This window comes from Orbicella franksi, chromosome 11, assembly GCF_964199315.1.
Source record: "Orbicella franksi chromosome 11, jaOrbFran1.1, whole genome shotgun sequence".
Classification (NCBI taxonomy): domain Eukaryota; kingdom Metazoa; phylum Cnidaria; class Anthozoa; order Scleractinia; family Merulinidae; genus Orbicella; species Orbicella franksi.
In genome coordinates this window covers 16,868,832-16,894,716 of record NC_138155.1, presented here as the reverse complement: position 1 = coordinate 16,894,716, position 25,885 = coordinate 16,868,832, and the positions used below count along the sequence as shown (strand labels likewise).

Sequence of the window (25,885 nt, the reverse complement as noted above, 5' to 3'; positions counted from 1 at the left end):
CCAAGAAGAAAAGTTAAAGGAGACAATGTTTTAGAGCTAAACAAAGTAGTGCAATTTCCTGGAAAGCAAATGTTTAGGACATTTTGGTTCAATGTTATTGCTTCTGCATTGTGCGCCAGTAATCAAATTTGAAGTCAAAATACTACATGTCTTAACAATAATGCCTCTTTAATAACTCAGTGTAACAAGTGTAGTATTTTTCCACAAAACTACATCTGGACTATTCTGCACAAGACATTTTCAAAACTGTGGGTATACCTCATGAGCTAAGATGTCCTCTTTTCAGGAAATCTCAGCAAATGCTCTTTCCTTCACCACTGGAAATTTATTGTACACCAGAATTATGGTTGCAAGGAAAGTGTCCCTTGTTAAACTTATCTCAAGTCCTATCCTCCAAACAAAGCTACACACAGCAATGACTGAGGTATCACTCTTCAGGCAATCAATTCACTCCCAGTAAGAATAGTAGCTGAGACCTCAAAACTCTCCCTTTCATTTCAAAAGAAAAAAACTCTTGCACATGTTATCATCATATTGGAATTTGAATTTGCTCTCTTCAACTTATCATCACCGAAGTTGAACTGATTCAAATTTTCATGGAAGTCCAAAACAAGCTCTCAAATGATAGTCAAGGAGACTTTAATTCTCATTTGTCAACTTGCACTCTTGCTTGACAAAACTTTTGTGCTCCACATAATATATGTATTTAGCCAAGCCTAAAAGATATTCAATGCTGAAGAAAATTCAAGGGGTTCTCAAAGATAGATTGGGTGGAAGGACTTTTCAAGGACTCTACCTAAAATTCAAGGACTTTTCAAGACCATGTGCACCCTGAATAAAGTTTTCTTCAAAACAAACAGGGACTACAAAGACCTCAAGATAAAAATATCTCATAATACACTCACTCACTAAAAAGAAATCCTTGTTTGTCTTATAATGCTATGATCTATTCAGTTTCATTGTGTTAATACAATGTTATTTTTTCTGCTGGAAAATTAAAGAGAAGCATTGAATTTGAGTGTTTATGATGACTATAAACAACAACAACGAAAAAATGCTGAGGCAAGTGCTTCTGTTTGCCTGTCAGTCTAGCTACGGTCCTGTAAGCAGATGTGACTTGTACCTTTTTCAGTACTGCTTTATTGCTTCAAATTCTGGAAAAGAATCCCAGGTTGTCAAAAAAGAATCTCTCCACAATGCAAGTTAAAGCTTTGTTTCTGGAAAAAAAATATATTTTGTGTTTTCCCTTTGCATGTGAGATCACAAAGAGATAATTTTCTTAGCTAATTCTGTACAAATTTAAAAATTAGGGTTGATTCAAGATGGACTGTTTCCAGTTAAAAGCTTTTGAAAACCTGTAACTGGTTCAATGTGGTAACATTTCCACAGCATGCCGCAAGATGACAATTAAAGACAACAGCTCACTAAACCATGACAATAGTACACTCTACACTAAAAGAGCTTTATTTCCATGCAGAGTACTTTAAATGTACCTAGAATCCTATGTTTTCTACTTTCTCAGGGTATACCCTGTTTGCTTAAAGGATGGATTAAACATGTGGTTTGCTTTGACTCGTTAACTGGACAGTAATTTTCCTGGTGAAACCCTGGGGTGAAACCTACACGTCATCCATACTTTGAAACACTTAAGGGCCTAGTGTTTTAAAAGACTACCATAAACAATTTATTTTTAACTTACTTGTGTCCCACAGCTTAATAAAGTGCATTAACAAGTCACATTCTAGATGCAAACTATCACTGTCAGAGCTTATCTTGGTTTTTACAGTATGAGGCCACTGTATTGCTACCACCCCTACTTGGATGGGATGCTAGTCTGTGGCACATTAACCCTCAGCATGTTGTTAGAAAGGTAACTGGTACCCATTTATACTCCTAGAGCAAGAAACTAAAACTTTCTAAGCAATGCAAGTTTTTTGTCTCTTATTGCCCAAATCTACAATACTATGACCTTGACCTGTGCTTGAACCCCGGCTGGCCACTGACTAATCCTGAGTGAATTAGAGGGCTAACTATACAGAGTAGGCTACTGTCTCTCTCGTGGAGATATCCAAGAGGATGATGGCGTTTCCATGGTAGCCCACAAACTGCAACATGCCCGAGAACAGCAAAAGACTATGGGTCTAAAGAGCCAAAATTTGTCTTTGTGGGATAACATTGGATAGGCCAGACTTAAGTTGATTTTATATTTCAACCAAAAAATGTTTATAACATATGACCATTGTTTCTCTGACAGAACTACAAAACACTTTTAATTAACTATTATCATTATGACAAAAATGCACCACTAATTTTTGAATAACAGCATGCACAGCAAATATTAAATTTTGAATCAATGTAGGTACACAGTCAACCATGGTGCGATTCAATCTTCCAATGAGGAGTGTCCTTCACCCTCCCAGAGCATGTTCACTTCGTCCTGCACACGGCGATCTGTTGACAATGAATTATAATTGTGGTTATTAATTGCCTGGTGTGAAAGACCTTGAGTTCACACAATGTAATACTGTCCATGCAGTGTTTGATTCACTGTTAGTTTCATTCTGGACACCCAAATAAGTTTGTGTCCTCTCCAGTCAAAATTACTCTGACTGGTACCACATGTGCATATGGTATGGATTAAATTTTGCTTTATTCTTAACAGGTCAAATGTAAATGTGTGGGTTTTATGGGAATAGTCTGGGAGACGGGTTTCATTAATGTTTTCAGCAGGCAGTAACTGGTTTTCACAGGCAGGCAAAACTATTTGAACTAAAATTCTAAAAGAGAAGAACTTTCCTCTAGATGGTTAAACCGGCAGTCAAAATTGTCCTCAGAACCGGTCAATTTGCCCAGTAAAACGACAGCCGCAAACCTGTTTAAATTCACAGGCTACCAAGAGCAAGGAAAATACCTCTCCCTATTAGGCTTGGAGCAAGGTATTGAAACAGGACAATATTGAATTAAGTATGGTATGAACAACCTGAAACAAATTTAGTAGCTATAGCTATTAATTAAAATAATACAGTAAAGCAAAACTTTTGAGAATGTGGTCAAAATATTGGGTGCCATTTAATGGGTGCTACCAGGTCAAGTTTACCTACTACTGAATGTGTGTTTTATGTGAAAGGAATTTTAACTGCAGCCATTCCAGTTCTTTTATACTGGCCTTTTGTAACTGCAGTACTTACAAATATCGTCAAATGCCTCCACAATGTCTCCAAGTGCGCTCAAACGCTCATCCAAGTCTTGCATTTCTTTCTTGTAAACCTCAAATTTTTGCTCATTTTCTGCTTTTGTTTGTTTCTCCTGGCCATACGATTCCTCATACTTCTTCAGTTTCTCCATAATTTCACCCACAACAACTTTCAAACCACTTTTGGCTTTGGATTTTTTCTCTTCCTTCAAGCTTGTTATCTGAAGTTAATATAAATAACATTAAAAAGTTATTCACAGGAAAGCAGCTGTCCTAGTTAATGCACTTGACAAAACAGAATGACAGAGCATATGACTGCAAATTCGATTAAGTTGTGGTAATTTTATGTATACATCCCTGCCAACCAACTTTTTGGTGTCTAATACAGTCTAAATTATAACCCTGTAAGTCTGTCTATCAGGGATCTACTGATGGTGTAAATACCAAAATTGAAGATTAAAGTTTACATGACAGATACATGTATTTGTAATTTCACTTGATGGAATCTAGATGAGATTGTGATATGTAAATCACAAAAAAATAAGTGGATACTGTTTTTTCACTGCATTTTAGCCATCTGAAAATGTGAAATTTTTGAATTAAAATTGGAATTACGTTTGATTGCCTAATTCATAGTATATTTCACTTGCTTTGTTTCTTTTGTGTGGTTCAAAAAATAAGAACATGTATAGTTACAACACTGGTCTTTGTTGTCTTTCTTTGAGTTGCAGAAAGAGATGTATCAACTAACTGTATTCCTTTCTTGAATTGAGCATATGTTTTCTTTCAAGGGTTCATATTAGGTTAATAAGTCCAGATTTATAAGCCAGAATGTTGTGTGGTATGTGTAATATTGAAGAATTGAATGTGTCACCTCAAGGTAATTACAGGAGTAACAGAGAATACAATGGGAATCATTTTGGACAGTCACAGTATGAATCAATGAATCAATGAATCAATGAATGCTTTATTTGGCATGGATATACGCTTAGCTTGAGTGCTAGTTTACAGTTATTCCTCCTAATAACTGATGAGAACCTAACAACTAAACAACGCTAATATCACAATTCATCAGGCAAAAATCGCAAATTAAATACTGATTAAAACTATTCAAAACTACTATCCCTTTGACAAAGCAAGTCAATTTGAAACTTGTTACCTGTTTTTTGAGGAATTTCAGGTTTTCATCACAGTTTTCAATATGCTGTTTGCACTCAACAGCAGCTGCTGCTGTTGCATCTCGAAGTCTTCTGTGAGCCACAATGTCCTGCTCATTGAGATCTTGTTCTTCTTTCCTTTTGCTTTCAATGGAAGCTTCCATCAATTTACTGGAACCATCTAGTAACAGCCAACAACAGTGATCAATAATTGATCAAAAATGAGAATTGTGTGTGCATACATAACCAGGTCTCCTGTGTGTAATAACACTCATACCATAGAATTCTAAAAGTAAAGGTCCACCTGAAGATAACAGCTCCCCGAAAGTAACGTTAATTTTTTACCTTCTTATAGAACCCGGAAGGTAACAGTCCCCCCCTAAAAAAGTGGTCCTTTGAAGATTACCACTGGACTACAATAAAAGAAACGTATTAAATATTTGATATAACATCCCAAGTAGTTACAATGCAATTTTAAAGACAACGTAACAAGTAACTCAAATGAAAAAAAGAAAAAAAAATGGATCTAAGGAGGAGGACTGGAGATTCCTTGTTTAATGAAGGTTTTTTGAACATTTAAAGAAGTCACTAAAAGAGAAATTCTCGGATATCAAACGCAATGTGGATGGAATAGCCTGACTGATGGACTGAGCAACATGAAGAGATTTTTTATTTTATTTTGAATTTAACTGAATCTTTCTATAGCTGTGTTTGTCTGACAGTAGAGCCATCAAATGATCAGTTCAGTGTGATTAGTTATATTCTGAGATAAGGTGACAATTCTAACTTTCACCTAACAGTACCAACACTTGGGGGCTTTTTTTTTTCATAAAACAGTCTGCTTTGTCTATGTGTGTCGTTAGTAACAAATAAACAGAACTTTCAATTTCATGGTCAGTGTTCACTTTGTCTGAAACAACTGTGAAATACTGTACTTGCAAGCATTTTTAACCATCTGAAAGTAATGGCTACCCAAAAGCAATGGCCTCTTTTGCTTGCTAAATCTCAAAGTAACGGGGTCATTACGTTTGGAATTCTATCATATTTGGGGTTGCAAGCTGTATCACATCATATCTAGATTCAACTTATGTCATATGGAGAAAATGCTGTTACATCAATTCGAAATGAACTAAACAGTTGCACTACTGAGTTTAAATACAAAACATAACAGCCACAGTATCCAGCATTTCTATATTTTAACTGCAAGCACCACATGAGGTGTACTTGTAATATTGTTACACCACTATGGATCACTCATCAAAACTGTGTAAAAGAAAGTGGGACATCCATATTATGACAGGACAATTATTTGATGGCTTCTGTGAGCCAGCTAGTACCTCTAAATTCGCCCATAACATGCAGAGCAGCCTGACATCTGTCATGTAGCTCCTGGATTTGTTGGCGCCACTTCTCCAACTCTTGTCTAGCTTTTTCTGCTGTCTGGTTACAAACGTGTAAATAGTTTAAATATTTATTTCAGTCAAATTATACAAAAAGTAAGGGTACATGTACATCATGCTGTGTTTATATTTAATTTAAGGCCAAACCTTTCTTGAAGTAAAATTATTTGTGAAATACACTACTTGCAGTGATCACAGATTAGGTTAGTACATTTAACTCTGTGAATAACTTCTCAAAAGATCATCAGTAAATATTCTACCTAGAAACCATTTCAATAATATTATATCTTCAAAATTATGGTGTGTAAATTACAATCATCACTACACATTTAGTTTTCAAAAGTTTCAGGATTGTTCAGATCATCATTGGCTTAGATGATGAGACTGTTCTAAAACCCTGCAGTAAACACATCACAACATGGGGTGTTTTCACTATCTTAAAAAATTCCAGGACTTTCAAAGTCAGGGCAAATGATGCAAAAATTATCTTGAAATCCAACAATTATTGTCGAATTTGCTAGGTTATTTCTATCATATTTTTCTAGAGAGTGGACTGTTCTTGGAAAGCAGATCACATAACCAGTGACTAATAACTCAAACTGCATTCACGTAATTGCACCCACGTAACTCAAACTGCATTCAGGTAATTGCACCCGTGTAACTCAAACTGCATTCACCTCATTGCACCCACATAACTCAAACTGCATTCACCTCATTGCACCCACATAACTCAAACTGCATACACGTAATTGCACCCACATAACTCAAACTGCATTCACGTAATTGCACCCATGTAACTAAAACTGCATTCACGTAATTGCAACCTCATAACTCAAACTGCATTCACGTAATTGCACCCACATAACTCAAACTGCATTCATGTAATTGCAACCACGTAACAAACTGCATTCACGTAATTGCACCCACATAACTCAAACTGCATTCATGTAATTGCACCCACATAACTCAAACTGTTCACGTAATTGCACCCACCTAACAGAAACTGCATTCCCATAATTGCACCCACGTAACTCAAACTGCATTCACCTAATTGCACCCACCTAACTCAAACTGCATTCACGTAATTGCACCCACAACTCAAACTGCATTCAGGTAATTGCACCCACATAACTCAAACTGCATTCACGTAATTGCACCCACAACTCAAACTGCATTCACGTAATTGCACCCACGTAACTCAAACTGCATTCATGTAATTGCACCCACGTAACTCAAACTGCATTCATGTAATTGCACCCATGTAACTCAAACTGCATTCACGTAATTGCACCCACATAACTCAAACTGCATTCACGTAATTGCACCCACGTAACAAACTGCATTCACGTAATTGCACCCACATAACTCAAACTGCATTCACGTAATTGCACCCACGTAACAAACTGCATTCACGTAATTGCACCCACATAACTCAAACTGCATTCAGATAATTGCACCCACATAACTCAAACTGCATTCACGTAATTGCACCCACATAACTCAAACTGCATTCATGTAATTGCACCCACGTAACTCAAACTGCATTCCTGTAATTGCACCCACGTAACTCAAACTGCATTCACGTAATTGCACCCATGTAACTCAAACTGCATTCACGTAATTGCACCCACATAACTCAAACTGCATTCACGTAATTGCACCCACGTAACAAACTGCATTCACGTAATTGCACCCACATAACTCAAACTGCATTCACGTAATTGCACCCACGTAACAAACTGCATTCACATAATTGCACCCACATAACTCAAACTGCATTCACATAATTGCACCCACATAACTCAAACTGCATTCAGATAATTGCACCCACATAACTCAAACTGCATTCACGTAATTGCACCCACGTAACAAACTGCATTCACATAATTGCACCCACGTAACTCAAATTGCATTCACGTAATTGCACCTACATAACTCAAATTGCATTCACATAATTGCAGCCACGTAACAAACTGCATTCATGTAATTGCACCTACATAACTCAAATTGCATTCACATAATTGCAGCCACGTAACAAACTGCATTCACATAATTGCACCCACATAACTCAAACTGCATTCACATAATTGCACCCACGTAACTCAAACTGCATTCACCTAATTGCACCCACCTAACTCAAACTGCATTCACGTAATTGCACCCACAACTCAAACTGCATTCAGGTAATTGCACCCACATAACTCAAACTGCATTCACATAATTGCACCCACATAACTCAAACTGCATTCACGTAATTGCACCCACAACTCAAACTGCATTCACGTAATTGCACCCACATAACTCAAACTGCATTCATGTAATTGCACCCACGTAACTCAAACTGCATTCAGGTAATTGCACCCACGTAACTCACACTGCATTCACGTAATTGCACCCACATAACTCAAACTGCATTCACGTAATTGCACCTACATAACTCAAACTGCATTCACATAATTGCACCTACATAACTCAAACTGCATTCACATAATTGCACCCACATAACTCAAACTGCATTCACATAATTGCACCCACGTAATTCAAACTGCATTCACATAATTGCACCCACATAACTCAAACTGCATTCACATAATTGCACCCACGTAACTCAAACTGCATTCACCTAATTGCACCCACCTAACTCAAACTGCATTCACGTAATTGCACCCACAACTCAAACTGCATTCAGGTAATTGCACCCACATAACTCAAACTGCATTCACATAATTGCACCCACATAACTCAAACTGCATTCACGTAATTGCACCCACATAACTCAAACTGCATTCACATAATTGCACCCACATAACTCAAACTGCATTCACGTAATTGCACCCACAACTCAAACTGCATTCAGGTAATTGCACCCACATAACTCAAACTGCATTCACGTAATTGCACCCACATAACTCAAACTGCATTCACATAATTGCACCCACATAACTCAAACTGCATTCACATAATTGCACCCACATAACTCAAACTGCATTCACGTAATTGCACCCACAACTCAAACTGCATTCACGTAATTGCACCCACATAACTCAAACTGCATTCATGTAATTGCACCCACGTAACTCAAACTGCATTCAAGTAATTGCACCCACGTAACTCAAACTGCATTCACATAATTGCACCTACATAACTCAAACTGCATTCACATAATTGCACCCACATAACTCAAACTGCATTCACATAATTGCACCCACGTAACTCAAACTGCATTCACATAATTGCACCTACATAACTCAAACTGCATTCACATAATTGCACCCACATAACTCAAACTGCATTCACATAATTGCACCCACGTAACTCAAACTGCATTCACATAATTGCACCCACATAACTCAAACTGCATTCACATAATTGCACCCACATAACTCAAACTGCATTCACATAATTGCACCCACGTAACTCAAACTGCATTCACATAATTGCACCCACATAACTCAAACTGCATTCACATAATTGCACCCACGTAACTCAAACTGCATTCACATAATTGCACCCACGTAACTCAAACTGCATTCACCTAATTGCACCCACCTAACTCAAACTGCATTCACGTAATTGCACCCACAACTCAAACTGCATTCAGGTAATTGCACCCACATAACTCAAACTGCATTCACGTAATTGCACCCACAACTCAAACTGCATTCACGTAATTGCACCCACGTAACTCAAACTGCATTCATGTAATTGCACCCACATAACTCAAACTGCATTCATGTAATTGCACCCACGTAACTCAAACTGCATTCACGTAATTGCACCCACGTAACTCAAACTGCATTCACGTAATTGCACCCACATAACTCAAACTGCATTCACGTAATTGCACCCACGTAACAAACTGCATTCACGTAATTGCACCCACATAACTCAAACTGCATTCACGTAATTGCACCCACGTAACAAACTGCATTCACGTAATTGCACCCACATAACTCAAACTGCATTCACATAATTGCACCCACATAACTCAAACTGCATTCATGTAATTGCACCCACATAACTCAAACTGCATTCACGTAATTGCAGCCACGTAACAAACTGCATTCATGTAATTGCACCCACGTAACTCAAACTGCATTCACATAATTGCAACCTCATAACTCAAACTGCATTCACATAATTGCACCCACATAACTCAAACTGCATTCACGTAATTGCAACCTCATAACTCAAATGGCATTCATGTAATTGCACCCACATAACTCAAACTGCATTCACGTAATTGCACCCACGTAACTCGAACTGCATTCACGTAATTACACCCACGTAACTCATACTGCATTAACCTAATTGCACCCACATTACTCAAACTGTATTCACCTAATTGCACCCATGTAACTCAAACTGCCTTCACCTAATTGCACCCACAAAACTCAAACTGCATTCACCTAATTGCACCCACGTAACTCAAACTACATTCACCTAATTACATGCACATAACTCAAACTGCATTCACCTAATTGCAGCCACATAACTCAACCTGCATTCACCTAATTGCAGCCACGTAACTCAAACTGTATTCACCTAATTGCACCCATGTAACTCAAACTGTATTCATTTGATATCTCTATATCTCACCTGGTCTGCTTTTTCCTGGATTTCTCTTCGCTTTTGTCTGTCTTCTTCCAATTGCTGTTCATGTTCCTTTAGTGCATTCAAACGCTGCTGCAGCTCCTGTTGCTCTGTTCTGTTCTCTTGTAATTTTTTGCACAAACTTTTGTCCTCATCTGTATACTTTTTGAAGGCCACCTCAACTGATTGACCTAGGGTTTCCAGGTTTTTGGCTGCAATCGTAAAAGAAAACATTTCATCCTTCCAATTATACCTAATTAATTAGATGGGATCATGCCACTAACTACTTTAAAGGCCACATTTAATAGTGACTGGCTTTGCAGTTGTGAGTCGATTGGAACAATGTTAAATTTATATCTTTTCACATTTTATCCATGAAATAAGCCGTTTACAGCCAACGTAACAGTGCTGACATACTTGTTTTCTGGAGTAAGATTCTGATAGCTTAATTGTGTGGGAAAACAGCTGCTGTGCAATTCTAAGTTCAAACTGAAGAAGCAATCAAAAGTTCATCAAATGAACTTTTGATTCGGAATGTATTATTGGGTGCCAAGCACAATTTTTGTGCTTGGCACCCAATAAACCATTCCCAGGTATATGTGACTGGAACTTCACAAGATAAATAATCCATCTACTAGCGAAGAACATATGCATATTTTTACAGTATGTTATGTGGCTGAAAAGCCTTGTAAATGGAGCTTCAATAAAATGTATGTATGTATATGTATGTAATATTAGCCTGATTTCATGGCAGAACAGAAAATGACTGAGGGCCCATATTTCCCAGAACAGCTCAAGCAAGCTACAATGTGCGACAAAAGTGTTGAGACACTTGGCAGTAAAATTCGATTTTCGAGCGTCTTGGACACATTCCCCCCCCCCCAAACAATGTTGATTTTTCAATTTCTTAGACTACACAGACCACAGCCCCTACACAACATTGAGTTGGGGGGTTGAGGTGTAAGAGAATTAATGCTAGATGCAAATAAAATAGAATAAGTGCTGAAAAGCTTCATTTTCTAAAACTGTCTCAACTACTTTTGTCGCCCATTGTCTGGAGTCTATTTATGTAAATTGTGGCGATTTCCGTTATATTTCCAAGCTCTAGCAAGATTATTTTTACAGACGCCACTAAAATATATGCGTGGTTCAGAGCGATTTGTGACTACAGAAAAAGTGACAAGTGTTTTTTTTCTCACCAAAATTATGACACAAAGACGAAACCTGGTCTATCCCATTAAAAAAATTGATCCATATTTAGCCCTCAAGGTGGTGTTTGTAGCTTTTTTTTCACTTTTAAAGTGTTCAAAGAGTGTCTACCTCACTTTCATTCAATGCAATTCTCACTATGACACAATGGCTACAAGTTTTTCCCTTTTCAGTTGTCATATTTTGTACTGTTCTTTGACCAAAATCTCTCTATGTCTGACCTCAATACAATGGTTTACCATTGCAGATGACCTCATAATGATGTCACAGTAACATGTGCATTTCATTTTGATAACTGCATTACACTGAGCACATAAAATTTGATATCAACCGATGGGTGCTTTTCAACTTTTACTGGGCGAATGTCCCACTGGTAAACAATTTATATAGAAAAGTTAATTAATTTATTCTCTTCTTTAAAGCTTCACCGCAATAAAACATTGAGAACTCATGACATGAAGTTCAAAAGCATGATAAAACAAGGGATCTTATGTAATTTTGTCTGCTGAACAGAATGCTGTTAACAGGGAATACTTTAAACATGTAAGTGTAATAAAAATGAATTGTCATTACACATGGTTAACTGTCAGTAAACCAACAAAAACATGCCTTCTGAACCCAAAAGTTCCTTTTATAACATAGTGTCTCATTTTAATTCCTATTGTACAAAGTTTTTGCTTCCTTTTTCAGTTCAGCTTGGAATAATGATTATTTAAAGCAGATAAATGCAGTTTTTTTTACTGGTAACCACAAGTAACTACAAGTAACCACGGGTAACCAAATGATAGTTAAAAGGATACTCTTAATAATGATTAGTCAATTCGTGGTTACCCGTGGTTGACTGTGGTTACCCGTTGATTTTTTTGTCCATGAGAATTTGTTTGAATTACTCCAAGATAGTCTGCTTTGGGGGTACAACTGGTAGTTTGTAATTCAACAATTACTTTGTCATTTCATTCCTTTTTCAGAGAGAAATAAGGTGGAGATGACCAACATCCTGAATTGGGGATGTCACGCATGTATGTCAGATGGCACTCTTAGGTAAAAAACACGGCTCATGACCATTTCCATGGAAACAGACCATACAGCAAAATCCTGACCAAGAAAGAACCAGTCAGAACACTCAGAATTACCTCAACACTGCTTGCCATATAATAAAAGTAAAATAATAATACACAATTCCTTGTACGGATGGATAGCTCATTGACACATATTTTCTTGTTATTATTCAGCTTTAGGGAGTGTTAGTGTACAAGGGAGTAATGTGCAGGCTGGCTCTGGTGGTGTGAGTCAGCTTTGCTCACACACTGATTTACCTTACTTTATTAAAGTTTGACAGAAACTGAATGAATGTCTACATACCTATTATGTCTATGTCACCTTCACAGTTGTCACTCATCAATTTCAACTCTTCAATTTCTCGGTTAATTTCTTGATCAAGTTCTTCTTTTTTGTTAACAAACTTTTGAAGGGTTTGAGCTTCTTCTGTCTTCTTCTGTCTCTCCAGTACTCTTTTCACGTCTTGCTTTCCCTTTGTTATTGCTAAGTCTGCAATAAACATAGCTGACACAATCACACACAGACCTTGATAAATTTCACCAAACTGTTGACACAAATTTAGCATTTTTTAAGTTCTCTTCAATAAGACAGTGAAAAATTGCATCTAAAAGGGACTTCTTTAAAGAGAAAAATACTAATAATATTGTTTGAGATGATTTCATTAAATTGCCTTGAACTTCAAAGTCAGAAATATCAAAGTTAAAATTACCTTTTTTGGAAAAATGGCAAATTCCCCAGAGTGGAGGCAACAGTAGTCAAATACCCAGGGTGAAGAAGAAGAGGCAAATGTTCCACTCCCAAATCCAGAAAACAACCTTACTCAAGATTTATTACATCTATCACTCACCCAATTCTTTTGTATACTTATTAATGTTTACAGGTGCATGTATTCTTCACTGATCATGTGCTTTAATAATACTTTGTGATAACATGCTAAATGCGTAAAATTCAATGAATTAGAAAAGTAATTGTGCGTAATAATATATACTTCTTTCGCGAACTTAGCCCCGTTCACTAGGGTTAGTCACTCGGTAATCTAACTAGGCCCCAATCAATAAAGTCGTTTGGGTTTTAACACACGTTTTAATCTCTTCTCTTAGCTTTCACTGTTACAACAGGCGTGTAATAGCTACTCTGAATGCACAAAATAAATGTTTCTCTTTATACTGTTTCATTAGACAATGTGATTGGTCGTTGCTAGGTGATAATCAGAAAAACGGGTTGATCAAAGTCTGTCACTAAATGTCCATTGTCTCTTGACATGATATCTAGACTTATAATAAAAACCACAAAGAAACACGCACGAAACACGAAGTCTCCGACAACTTCTTCTTGGCAACAGTTGGCTTATTAACTGAGTGGAGACACTATTTTTGATTATATATTGTGATAACTGTGTACAATAATACTCTGCTTTGGCAGATTTTAAAGAATTTTCAAACAGAATAAAGGTTAATAATAGATTTTGTTTTTGAGTTGTTAATATGTAGTTCATGTGAACAGAAGTCAATCTTTAATGTAATTGCATGTCTCTTGTTCTAGATCATGAGTTTTATAAAGTAGCAATGGATTTCCCAGGCGTTAGGCAAGTGGACCCTCAGATACTTTGACAATTGTTATGACAAATTCATGCTCTGAACAACAAGATCGATGCATGAAAACTGACGTCAATTTGTCTAACTCTGAAATCACTTATGGCTATCCAAAAGCTACCCTGTGAGCAGTTGGTTTCTCCTACGCCAAACAAGAAAGAAACCACTGTGAGTAACTGCCTGCCTTTCCATTGAGCATGTGCGAGTTCGTCACGCCCCATGTGATGCATTTGATGTCAGTTCCATTTGTTCCCTGGAGGTGTTTGCACTGTACAATGCCAGTCAAAAGAATGCAAAATTTATCGCCAAAAATGCCGACAAAAGATGCTCCAGACCTTCATTGAAGTATTCTCTAGGTTGCGGTCTAACTCTAAAGCCTAAATTTAAGGCTTTCTTGCCCTCTCTCGTGTGGGATTGTTGAGCTCGTTGAACACAATAATAGCGGAGCTCCGGCGGCCCGAAGGGCCACCAAGCAGAGCCCCATACTCATATAGGAAAGAAAAGGAAACCCATGAGTTGATTTTCTCATGGTTACATGGCTAGCGGTATTGCTCGTGGGCGTGTACGCACAACGACGACAACGACGACGGAGTTGCCCAACATGGCGGCCATACTCCAAATAATAGGTTGACAGAGACATACAGCCTTGGTTTACCGAGTACTTCCTTGATATTGGACATCCATGTTATGATCAATTGACACCTGTCAAAACAAGGTATCCGCTGACCAGTATCACGTGACCATATCGCAGGCTCAAGTTTACAGCTCCTCGAGATCACGTGTTTTTTTGAAGTTGACCGCTGACCAAGTGCTGGTTATCGATTGGATCGTGGGCTCATATTGGGTGAGCTTGTTGGAAACAGGGCAGGATTGTTCGGAAGCCGGTTTACGCTAACCCAGGATTAAAGTTAACCAAATTATAACTTTTTCTTCTATACAAATGTTTGTTTTTTGCTGTTTTGTTTTGTGTATACGGTGATTATTAAAACTCAAAACAGAAGGCCAAACAATATACAGAAACCTCACCGCAAAGTTACAAAACTCAAATCAAGATTCTACCTTTTTCTGGGTTAGCTTAATTGGGCTTTGAACAACCCGGCCAGGAGCTACGCTTTTAGGCTGGCCTAAATCTATATATTACGATTTTAACTGGGATAATGTGACCGAAGGCACCGCGGTTTCATAAAAGCTGTTGCAAGTGACTGGACGTCACCAAAAGTGAAAACAAAAGCCCACTCCAACTTCAAGTGATGTACAGCACAGTCTTGAAGAACTACAAAACGTGTTTGAACATCATATAAACCCAGATTGTGATCGTTTGTAGTGGAGTTGGACTTTGATCACTACATGGTGGGCTTGGGTAAATGCAGCAGTTGCTGGTGAGCACATGTGTGCGAGCCCAAACCAGCTTTTAAATTAGTTTTACCAGTTCAAAGTTAATTTATTCATCCATGGCGCTGGACAGCGGCTAACTCAAAGGAACGCACAGTTGCTTGCAGTGGTTTCTCTCTTGTTTGGTGTAGGAGAAGCCAACTGCTCGAAGGGTATCCAAAAGCATACAAAACAATGATATGAGTAAAAGTATTTAATTACCAAGCAGTTGAACTCCTTCTTGTCTTTTGTCATCAGCACCATCCATCTCTGTCTTCTTCAGCAACTCGTACCTCTCCCGTTCACATCTCTTGAAGTCTGCTAGTGCTGTCACAGCTTCATCTGAAAGCTCAAATTTATCTGCCACACCATGACAGGCCTCCAAAAGTACAAGAAAACAGGATCCCAGCAACTCTTTTACAGCATTAAGAGACGTTGAATTTTTTGCAGCATAGTCAATGGCAGTCAAAAGTTGCTCTGTTAATTTTTCAAAAAAACAGACATTAATGCATTTAGTTATGCTACCTGCTCCTCAGTGATAGTTATAACACCAACGTAAATCAGCAGCCAAACACCTATCCCATGCTTTCCAGACAGTTATTATGCAATTTGCTCCTGAACTCTTTAATTGTGTGGAATTCTTTGCCCGCCTTCATTACCACTTCAAAGATTATCTTGTTTGAGAAAAACTCATGCAGATGAGACACCACTGGCAAATATCAAAATGGAATGCCAAAGGTGGCCAGAAAAGCCTTGATTATTGGGGAGGTCTGGAACCCAGTATATTGCCATGGTAACAAAACGGTTAAGCTCATATTGTGGGACACATCTGGTAGAATTTCACTGCAAAGAATAAAACATTTCTGATACAAATTGGCTAAGATATCTGTCTTCATCATATCTGATCAAAATTTGGCTGAGCTAATATGATGACATAATCACTTGGCTAATTTGCATGTTTTAAAAACTTGACTATCTCTGGAACGAAATGAGATATATTTTGAAAAAAAGTAAACAACATTTTTCTTCTCACACAGACTACTTGTTTATGTTTTAAAAATGGCTTAGATAGGAAAGATGCAAATTTCATCATAACGAAGACAAAAAGTAGCAAAAAATGTATGGCAAGTGCTGATCTAGGCTTGAATATTACTAAAAAGTAGAGATCAAAATTCACTTTACCAGGAAAAGAAACAGTAAAACAGTAGCCTAATCTGACAACAAGAAATTTTAACTTGGAAATTCACTCCCTGAGCAATGAATGCTACAAAATTAAAACCTACAGGTTTCCCAAGTATTGGTAAATTAAATATCACATCACACACACCTAATAGTTTCAAAGTAAATAACAAATAAACTTCATTGTTCTGCAGATTGGGTGATCAGGAGAATTTTAAATTCTTGTCTACACTGAATTTAACTCCTATTAATTAAGCAAATGTTGTAAAAATGGGCAGAACAAAATCTCTACCCATTGAAAAGGTAGTGACATCACCTGATAGAACTAGCAACTTGTTTTAGTTATGCCTCTTGGAAGTAGTTAGCCAGCTGACCAGCTGAGAAAGCTGAAATTCTGGCTAAATGAAAACTTCTACCACTGTTTAGTACTTACTTAGTTGTAAATTTCAACCAAATTTTCACTGTTTTATCCTTCAACATAACTTCCCAGGCTTATGAAAATTCTAAGTAACTAAAGCTACATAACTCCTAAAATTATTAGATTGTGTAAGTTTAATGTTACCATAAAAGTGTGCATCATGTGACAAATTTAAAATACTTTTCACGGAATATCACTTTTATCAGTCCTGGCTGTGAAACTTACCATTGACCTCCTTTCCAGTGACATGAAAAGGTCCAAACTCTGGATTCTGAAGGATTTCAGCAAGTGTTGTCATATGTCCCTTGATTTGTTCATCTTTAATGTAATAAGTGAATAATATATACTAGTTATGCAAAACAAGTCACTTGAATTTTCTTGGTTTACACACAAGCATTTAGCTGCGTGAGTTTACCGAGAAAATACTAGTAACAAGTGGGATATTGTATGCTTTGCCACTAGAGAGCATTGCAACTATTTTACACCATGCCATAGAAAGCACAGGGGCCAACCCTAAATCAATGCCCATGATGGAAAGGTTGGATGTAATACTGTCAAATATACAATGGCTTTCCTGTATAATTCTGATTGGCTGTAATTTTCTATGGCATGGTATAAAAGGTCATATTAGCTAGAGAAGTAAGGGGGAGAGATGGTGGGGCAGTAAGGAAAATAGTAAGAGTTTAATTATATGCAAACAAAACCCTCAACTTTTTAACCTCGCACAAAATACCCCATATTATTAAAAGCTGGATCATGGGATAATGCAATTCAAGAGATTTCATTGGCTTAACCCATCGTGGTATATAAGCCATTAATATAGCATGTTCTACAAATATGGTAAGCGTACACATGATTTTTTTTTTGGCATTATTACTTTTATTTCATTTCTGCAGTTTTCTGTACTTTGGGGGCATTTTTATTAAAACAATTATTTCACTCACTCTTGTTGGTTCTGAGATGGTTATAGAGCCAACGCGGCGCTATGTGCCTTGTTGGCTATCTATCATATTATATCCAATGCACGCCCATGGAATAATTGTTAATTAAGGTCCTAAATCATAACATCATAACTTTAATTATTTTTTTCTAACTACTGGTAAGTGGTTTTAACATTAAGCAGTTCCCATGGGAAACAGTATAGCTTTCCCAAGAATCACCATGTTTCCATAGACAAAGTTGAGAGAAACATCAAGGTTCAAGGAAAAGAAAATGACACTAACTGTTTCCCCAAGGGACCAGTAATTAAGTGTTTTGTTGTATAGCTGGAGTTTAGTGTTAAGTCATGTTAAGGAATAAGGGAAGAAGAATTACCTCCATGTCCAAGGAGTCTTAGGGTTAGTGCATGGTAGAGTGGGCAACGACTACTTTATTGTCACCCAACATCAGTCAGACACACTCGGCTATCACCAGGTGTACCAATTTTTTATTCTTTACCACATTTTGACATCATCTGTGATCTATTACTGAACAGATGCAAGGTAACATGGAATCTAAGCTATTTGTTAAACATATTGTGTAGTTTCAGAAGCTATCCATAATGCATGTTTCACGCATGAAATGTATGACAATTGAAAAAAACTAAGGCATAAAATGTATTTACTATCATTTACAAACTACAGAGACAAAGCGTATGACTTAATTGATGTATTCCTTTGGTGAAAGCAAAATAAAGCGACATTTGGGAAATAGCTGTTTTGAAAAAAATGTTGTTTGACGACTTTACTGCGTGTGTAAAGTAATTAGATATGATGTTTTGACCATGCATAAATTAAAATTTCGACTCAGTTATTTGAAAGAGCTTTATGTACATTCCGAGATTCTCGTAAGAAAACTTCCTTTAATGAAGAAAAAGTCCGCTGCTATGCCATTTGGGAGTGAAGTGCTTGTAAGTCAGTTGTTTGTTAGTTTAAACACCGGTTCAAACATTTTAACATGACACGAAGGAACACACCGCGTCTGCAGTCTACTGTGAAAAAGTATGTCTTTGTCTACAATGTAACTATAAACAGCTGCGCCCAAATTTTATTACAATCAATGAGTTACGTCTTGTCTTTTATGGATACGAAATTTCCGAGGAGTAGGGGGGGGGGGGGGGCCAAGTAGAAAAATCATGGAAATTCCAGGGGGTGGGGGGAGTACTGTGAAACCCCCTGGAACGGAAAATCCTGGAGGGTGGGGGTTCAAACTGGAAAAAAACCCTCCATGGGGGGTATGGATATTTTCTGGAACCACACATTCACAAAAAAATTTAACAGCAAGCAGAGGAAGAAGCAAAAGAAAGAAGGAAGGAGTGAATTCCAACTACCAAACCAACAAATTGGAATATAATAGTTTCCAAGTTAAAAAGGAGGTCTCAGATTTAAGTTACAACTAGCTGTACTACAAGAGCTTATTGCAAACTTCATTTAAGACGTACCCTACTGGAATGCAACATGTCAAGAACTTAGTTTTATAATGAAATATAACAACCCTCTCAAGATCTTGAGATGTTACACAACATACGTATGCTCTTAATGGTATACAGTGTAAGAGAGGGTTAACTACATCAGAGAATCATTCTTTTTGAGTGAACATTAATTTAAAGTTTAATTAAGTCTTTAATTTACCAATCTTTGGCCGTGACTGAACTTTATTCCTGCTAGCATCCAGACCTTCTTGTTTGCTGTAGTACAAGTGTCCCTTGGTTTTCTTAGGGAGTGCTTGTGCCTGACAGTAACATTAAACACACGATTGAGTCATTCATACAAACATCTTAACGTAATTAACAGCAATAAAACTGTTATCCACGTGCAATTGTTGTTCCTTCACCTTTATATATTTCCAATGTTCAAGGTTCATGAACACACACTGATTGTTACATACTATTTGATGATTGTGTAGTTAACTAGTTACCAAACAGTGACAAGATTAAAAGTAAACAAATGACCAGTCATGAAAATGATGCTTTGCTTTTCCCGTAAGAGGGGGCCCCTGATTGTTTTTCATTTGTACACATTGCACGTGTAGGAGACTTTGCTGTTCTTTAATTTCTTACAAGATTCTTTCCATCATATTTTATATAAGTGTTGTTACTTGACACTAAAATCTTGTCCACAAAGTGTGAAGACAATGAAATAACAATGAAATATGGCCAATAATAATCTCCAATTTGGAAACAATTAGTAAGTTATAAAATGACATGTTACAGCATGTTATCACTTATTTAGACGAAAACAACAGTGGAAGATGACTGCAGAAAAGCAATTGTGTGACACTTAGTAAGTTAAAATGACATGTTATCACGTATTTGATGAAAAAAACAGTCTTTATGCTCAGTCTGTGTTTTGTACCTAGTCTGCAGTCTGCAGTCACCATTTTGTACCTAGTCTGCATTTGGAAACCGGTTTGCAGTCTGCAGTCTGTAGTCTGCATTTTGTAGTAACTGACCATTAGGTCAATTTGTTCTTTTGGTCAGAATGATTTCAACCTACAGTACATTGTGCCAACGGGGAAGGGTGAGTCTGGGACCAATAACATATTAGACCAACGAATATGAACAAATTATTTTACAAATTATGATTCCTTGTGTGGCCAAGTGGAGATGAATGTGGTATACAAAGTCAGAGATAAAAATAACAAAAGTAGATTCTGGGGGATTAGAGTTAGGGGGGTTGATATGGGATCCTGGCAGGGTAGGGTAGGGTTAGGAGTTAAGGGAGGTGGGTGATGGGTGGTGTGCATGTTATTCTTTTTAAGAGCCACCAAAAAGTGACAAAAAAAAAATAGTCTGGTTTGACAAATTTATACAGTTTAACTGTTAAGTTTAACCCTTAATGTAGTAATATCAAGAAAAAATTACTAAGGTTGAGGCTTTTTGACTTTACAGAAACTTCCTCCGAGATACCATCCACCCCATTTCTGGTAAAAGTCCTTACAGGCTGTTTACAAGAAAAAAAATAACAAATTTTCTTTGCAAACGTAATTCCTATTTTAAGCTGTCAAATAAAAATTTATACATTGGTTATCAATAAAATGGTTTCATTTTGTCTAAAATTCCACTTAATTTTTTGGGGGGCTGATAAATTTTGGTCCTGTGGAGTTGAAGAGGTGAAAATTTAATGGTAATTATATCTACTTTGTAAATAATTCACCGTTCACTATAAAGAGGTACCCTTTTCAGTTAACTCTGTATATGTATCATCCATGCTTTATTTAACAAAAAACAGAAGCCTAAGCTGTGTATTACACTATGATAAAACACTCCGGACATTTGAGAACACAAGGAAAATGTAGAAAACACGAGAAGCAGGCAAGTGTTTTCTACATTTCTCAAGTGTTCTCAAATGTCTGGAGTGTTCTATCACAGTGTAATACATGGGTTAGGCTTCTTTATTTGCTTTATGATATAGATCTTACCTGCGCAAAACAATAAAACACTCTTTTTCTATGTTTTATACTCTGATGAAACATGGGTTTTTGACCAATCAGAATGCACGTGTGTCCTATCTATATAAAGAGTCCTATCTATATTATAATTAACCATAATGAAGCTATTAATCAATCTTTCTTGTTCAACAGTTACAAGAACATTAACAGTCCCAAGGGATGCATGACACTGGTGCCCAGTATAAGATGAAACATCCAAAGAGTTCAAAATCAGGAACCCATTATAAATATTTGGCACCTGATTCAAATTATTCAATATGTCAACATCCTATTGCATAATTAAGTTAAGACTAAACCTGTTTGAGGCATTGCTATCAGGTAATTACAATTACAATTAATACTTAAAACTCAACTTAATACCTCAAGACTCGATAATTTCAACAGCATAATCTAATTTCCTTTTAAGTTCTCTCAAGTGTTTGCCTTTAAGCTGGTTTCTGTGTGTTAAAAATGTAGCATTTAGCAAATAAAAGAGAATAATTAACTTTTTTGAACACCTTAGTGGTGTATTAAATACCTGCCTCATCAACATTGTTTCATAGTTTCCCAAGGAGTAGTTCATTTGTGCCTACAGAAATTTATTTGATCTCAATTTTCTTTGTTTACCACCCATTTACATGTATGACTTATTGAATCAGATTCATGGCAAAAGCACAATGTTTTATAATTGGCTGATTTCTTTTCTTGGAGAAATTTGCATCATCATTACGCTTCCATAGAAACCTATCCTGAATAAATTATTTACAATATTAGTTCTTAAACTAGTGAGGTTCAGTTTTTTTATATGATTTAAAACTTTCCTACCACATGTAGCAAAACATGTCTCAATTTTGCAAAATTGGAGTCAGCTATTAAAAGATCACTCCTATTCATTTCTGAAGTATATTTCCCAGAAAATTCCTCTATAAAAATTAAGTTTGTCCAAGACTGAAAGGCTTAAAAGAAAGAGCAATTTACCTCTACAATATCCTTCCTGTCTGTAGATAATTCACCACTGGATTCCATGGAATGATTAACCAGCTCAATACTGTCTTCCCCATTTGAGTTGTCTATGAAGACCATTTGGTTCTCATCAATTAAGTCCACTGAAAAATAAAAAATGCCCCCAATTTTGGAGAAATTTCAAGAATTCAATGCATTCAAGTCAGTTTTAATTTAGTAAACATATATTTGAGGTTTACGAGTAGTTCAGTTTTAACAGACCATGTGTTTTTCATTTTAATCACACTGGGAACACAATGAGGGACAAAAATGATACCCTATTTAAATTTACAGTTGTGCTCAATCAAATGTGCAATTACCAAACTCCTGTTTGTTTTACTTTGTATGTCTAAATATTAACACTGATAAAAAATGAAGTAATGAAAAAAAAAAAAAGCCTAAATATTACCCTATTATCAAACAAGTGTACATCCTGTGGAAATTTTGTATGGTGAACCGTTCCCCTAATCCCCCCAAATCCTTTGTTAGCAATTTGATAGGACGATTTACACATCTGCATAATACCCCATAATAGCCACATGTTCAGGGGAAATTTCTACTAAAAGGTTGACCTACTTCTAGTTTGTCTGTCATTTTGTTCTCTGGGACATATGTATAACTGAACATTGACATTTAGTTTGATATTTGGATGTTTTTCTATTAATCCCATTCAATAATGGTTGATTATGATTACTCCTGCGTGATTTAGTTATCAAGAAATAGATTCCGAACAAAATCGAATTGGATTGAGCTCGCATTCGATCATCGAACTCACAGCAAAATAGATGTTCGATTTTGTTTGATGAGGCCCGTTCTAAACGCCGCTCCATTCATGTGCCGAACCCAACTGATAAGTTAAGTACAGCAGAAGAGTGGCGTTTGAATCAGTTTGGTTCGGCAGGTTAGGTTTGGTGCGACAAACAACATTAAATTTGGCAAGGTCTGTCGCACTATGTGACGTTGGAGCGGCAGCTGATTCATACGGCGTTCTCCTCATGTGTCAAACCTAATGCATAAATTAAAAGAGGCCATAACTTTGAAACGGAAGTCAAATTAAACAAAGCCCGATACAGTTTTTCGAAGGAGTTATCCTAGAACATACCTGCCGATTTTCAGCCAATTCCATCGGAAGATGCGCATAAACGAACTAAAAATGTTCATCCTTATATACAGTTTTATTTTATCGAGAAAAACACGAAAAACCTTTTATGAGATTTGTATGAATAGGTGTTAAAAATCCCCTCCGCACTGACAGATGTCGGCATGGGTCAGTTTACCACAACAATGGGTTATGACAACTTGAAATAAACAGATGACTAATATTCTGGTGCGGAAACCCGCCGTTGCAGTGAAGTCGTCTGAGAAGGGACAAACTACAAGTTATACTGCTGTGATCTTTTACTTAAAAGATTTCGTCGGCAGCGTTGGTATTATGTTGCTTAAGTTTAGGCTCCTTCGTTCTCCAGACATTTTTTGAAACCATGCCTCGTGAAGCCAAAAAACATGAAAAAGAGGAAATCTCGAGGTCTACATTGTCAACATCTACATCTGCACTTGACTCTCTTGTTGTGGAAGTTTCGGAATTGCGTCGGTTCTACAACAATTTCATGCGACTAGCACTTGTTGTATTTTGTCCTTTAGCTTCATTGGCGGGACTAGTGTCCTCAAGTTCCTTCAACCATTCTTCTTGGTTACAGTGCGACCCACGGTCGCTCAGAGCCAAAGATCTTGTTTGACGCTGAACCTGTGGGTTCCACCAGATTTTCGCCTCTTCAGTGTCTTCAAAGACGAAAATGGGTAAGAATTTTTCGTCCTGACATAAAGAAAATTTGACAAGAACGAAAGCCAACTTGCAATGAAACAACCAGATCAAGAACAGTTTGCGTGCACAAATGAAATATCACACCACAATTCATGTTACTTGCGACAACTGGCGGTGAATTTTAATTAGAGGTGTCAACGCACTGTAAGGGGTTAATAATATTCAAAAATAGTTTTTTTGGTTTAACTTAAAAAGTAAAAAAGCCCTCTCTCCCATTCTTTTTGCAAAATATTTATCTCAGTCTTCTCAATTTGAAGACCCAAAAAAGATTTTTCGCATTTTTCGTAAAAATCCAGCTACCATGATACCGTAACAAGTCAAATTAACCTGGAGAAAACCTGTCTAAATACAAACACTGAACCTTGCGTATGAATTTCCTTCCCTAAATATTGCTATAACCACAGGTAGCCCAAGCTCATTTGGGAACTGTCAACATGACTTTGCGTAACAGCGTTATGATAAGAGTTCATATGGGAATATAACGATTGTACAAAATAGTTCAAAATAAGGGGGAAAAGAGTAATAAAATTGACTTACCTGTCCTGTATAACTTGTGTTTTTATGGCATTTGGAGGGGTTTCAGAGCGATTGCAGTGGGTTTTAGCTTCTCTGTATTCCTCTCCCTATAAAGAGAGACAAGGTAGGGCACTCGAGTGACGGAGCCCAGCAGATCCACTGAAGGAATGCAGCCATAAATTTGCCCCAAAGGATCTGATCACCTCAGATTCTGCCTAGAGCAACGCTAATAGATGCTCTAACCATTGCTTTTCTTCATCAGATTAAAACGTCCGCCAAGGAGCAATTTTAGCAAGCAAATCTCTCAAGGCTGCTCCATCAATAGCCATGCATTGACCATGTGTTCCATACACTGACCATTTGAAATTAGCTTAGCGACCTGGCCTTTGGGTTCAAATTACCAGCGCACCTGGTGGGAGAAGGGACAATGTCCACCATAACGGTCACTCGAGATGCGGTGGACATTGTCCCTTCTCCCTTCTCCGGGTGCGCAGCCAAAATAAAAGCCGCGTCGCTAAGCTAATTTCAAACAGTCGGTGCATGGAACACACGGTCAAATCATCTTTCAATGGCTATCGATGGAAAAGTCTTGAGAGACTTTCTCGCTAAAATTGCTCCCTGGCAGATGTTTTAATCCGATGAAGAAAAGCAATGGTTAGAGCATCTATAAGTGTTGCTCTAGGTGGAATCTCGAGGCGATCAGATCCTTTGGGGAGAATTTATGGCTGGATTCCTTTGGTCGATCTGCTGGGCCCTGTCACTCGAGTGCCCTACCTTGTCTCTCTTTATAGGTGCATCTTTGCTGATGTCGTTGTTTACACTTTTTGCTCATTAACATACAACTTTGTGCATAGAAGGCATCAAGCTAGACACTATTTTACTAGAAAAACTTAAAGAGTTTGTGAAACTTAGTAAGTGGTGAAATTTTTGGCTCTTTGGGTGTAATATTCAAGGAGAAATTGGCTTT

At 37.2% G+C, this 25,885-nt stretch overlaps 3 protein-coding genes across 4 annotated transcripts in view; 2 read left to right on the top strand and 1 right to left on the bottom strand.

The window, feature by feature from the left end:
• Positions 1-12,905, top strand: part of LOC145503088 (protein NEDD1-like) — a 52,842-nt gene extending 39,937 nt beyond the window's left edge. Inside the window, exon 15 of the mRNA XM_081482528.1 lies at positions 12,521-12,905. The gene's annotated coding sequence lies outside the window, so the exon portion shown is untranslated. The remainder of the gene's footprint in view (positions 1-12,520) is intronic.
• The window catches only part of LOC145503133 (uncharacterized), a 403,728-nt gene that overhangs the window by 22,681 nt on the left and 355,162 nt on the right, over positions 1-25,885 (top strand). The gene's annotated exons all lie outside the window — the stretch shown is intronic.
• The window catches only part of LOC145503095 (uncharacterized), a 40,688-nt gene continuing 14,806 nt past the window's right edge, over positions 4-25,885 (bottom strand). For both annotated transcript variants that reach the window (XM_081482539.1, XM_081482541.1), the window contains exons 3-12: positions 22,557-22,684; positions 19,781-19,880; positions 17,397-17,489; positions 15,797-16,051; positions 12,915-13,100; positions 10,350-10,555; positions 5,688-5,790; positions 4,353-4,531; positions 3,189-3,414; positions 4-2,451 (exon numbers count right to left, since the gene is read on the bottom strand). In XM_081482539.1, coding sequence (XP_081338665.1) covers positions 2,384-2,451; positions 3,189-3,414; positions 4,353-4,531; positions 5,688-5,790; positions 10,350-10,555; positions 12,915-13,100; positions 15,797-16,051; positions 17,397-17,489; positions 19,781-19,880; positions 22,557-22,684 — 1,544 coding nt within the window. In that variant the 3' untranslated portion in view covers positions 4-2,383. The remainder of the gene's footprint in view (positions 2,452-3,188; positions 3,415-4,352; positions 4,532-5,687; positions 5,791-10,349; positions 10,556-12,914; positions 13,101-15,796; positions 16,052-17,396; positions 17,490-19,780; positions 19,881-22,556; positions 22,685-25,885) is intronic.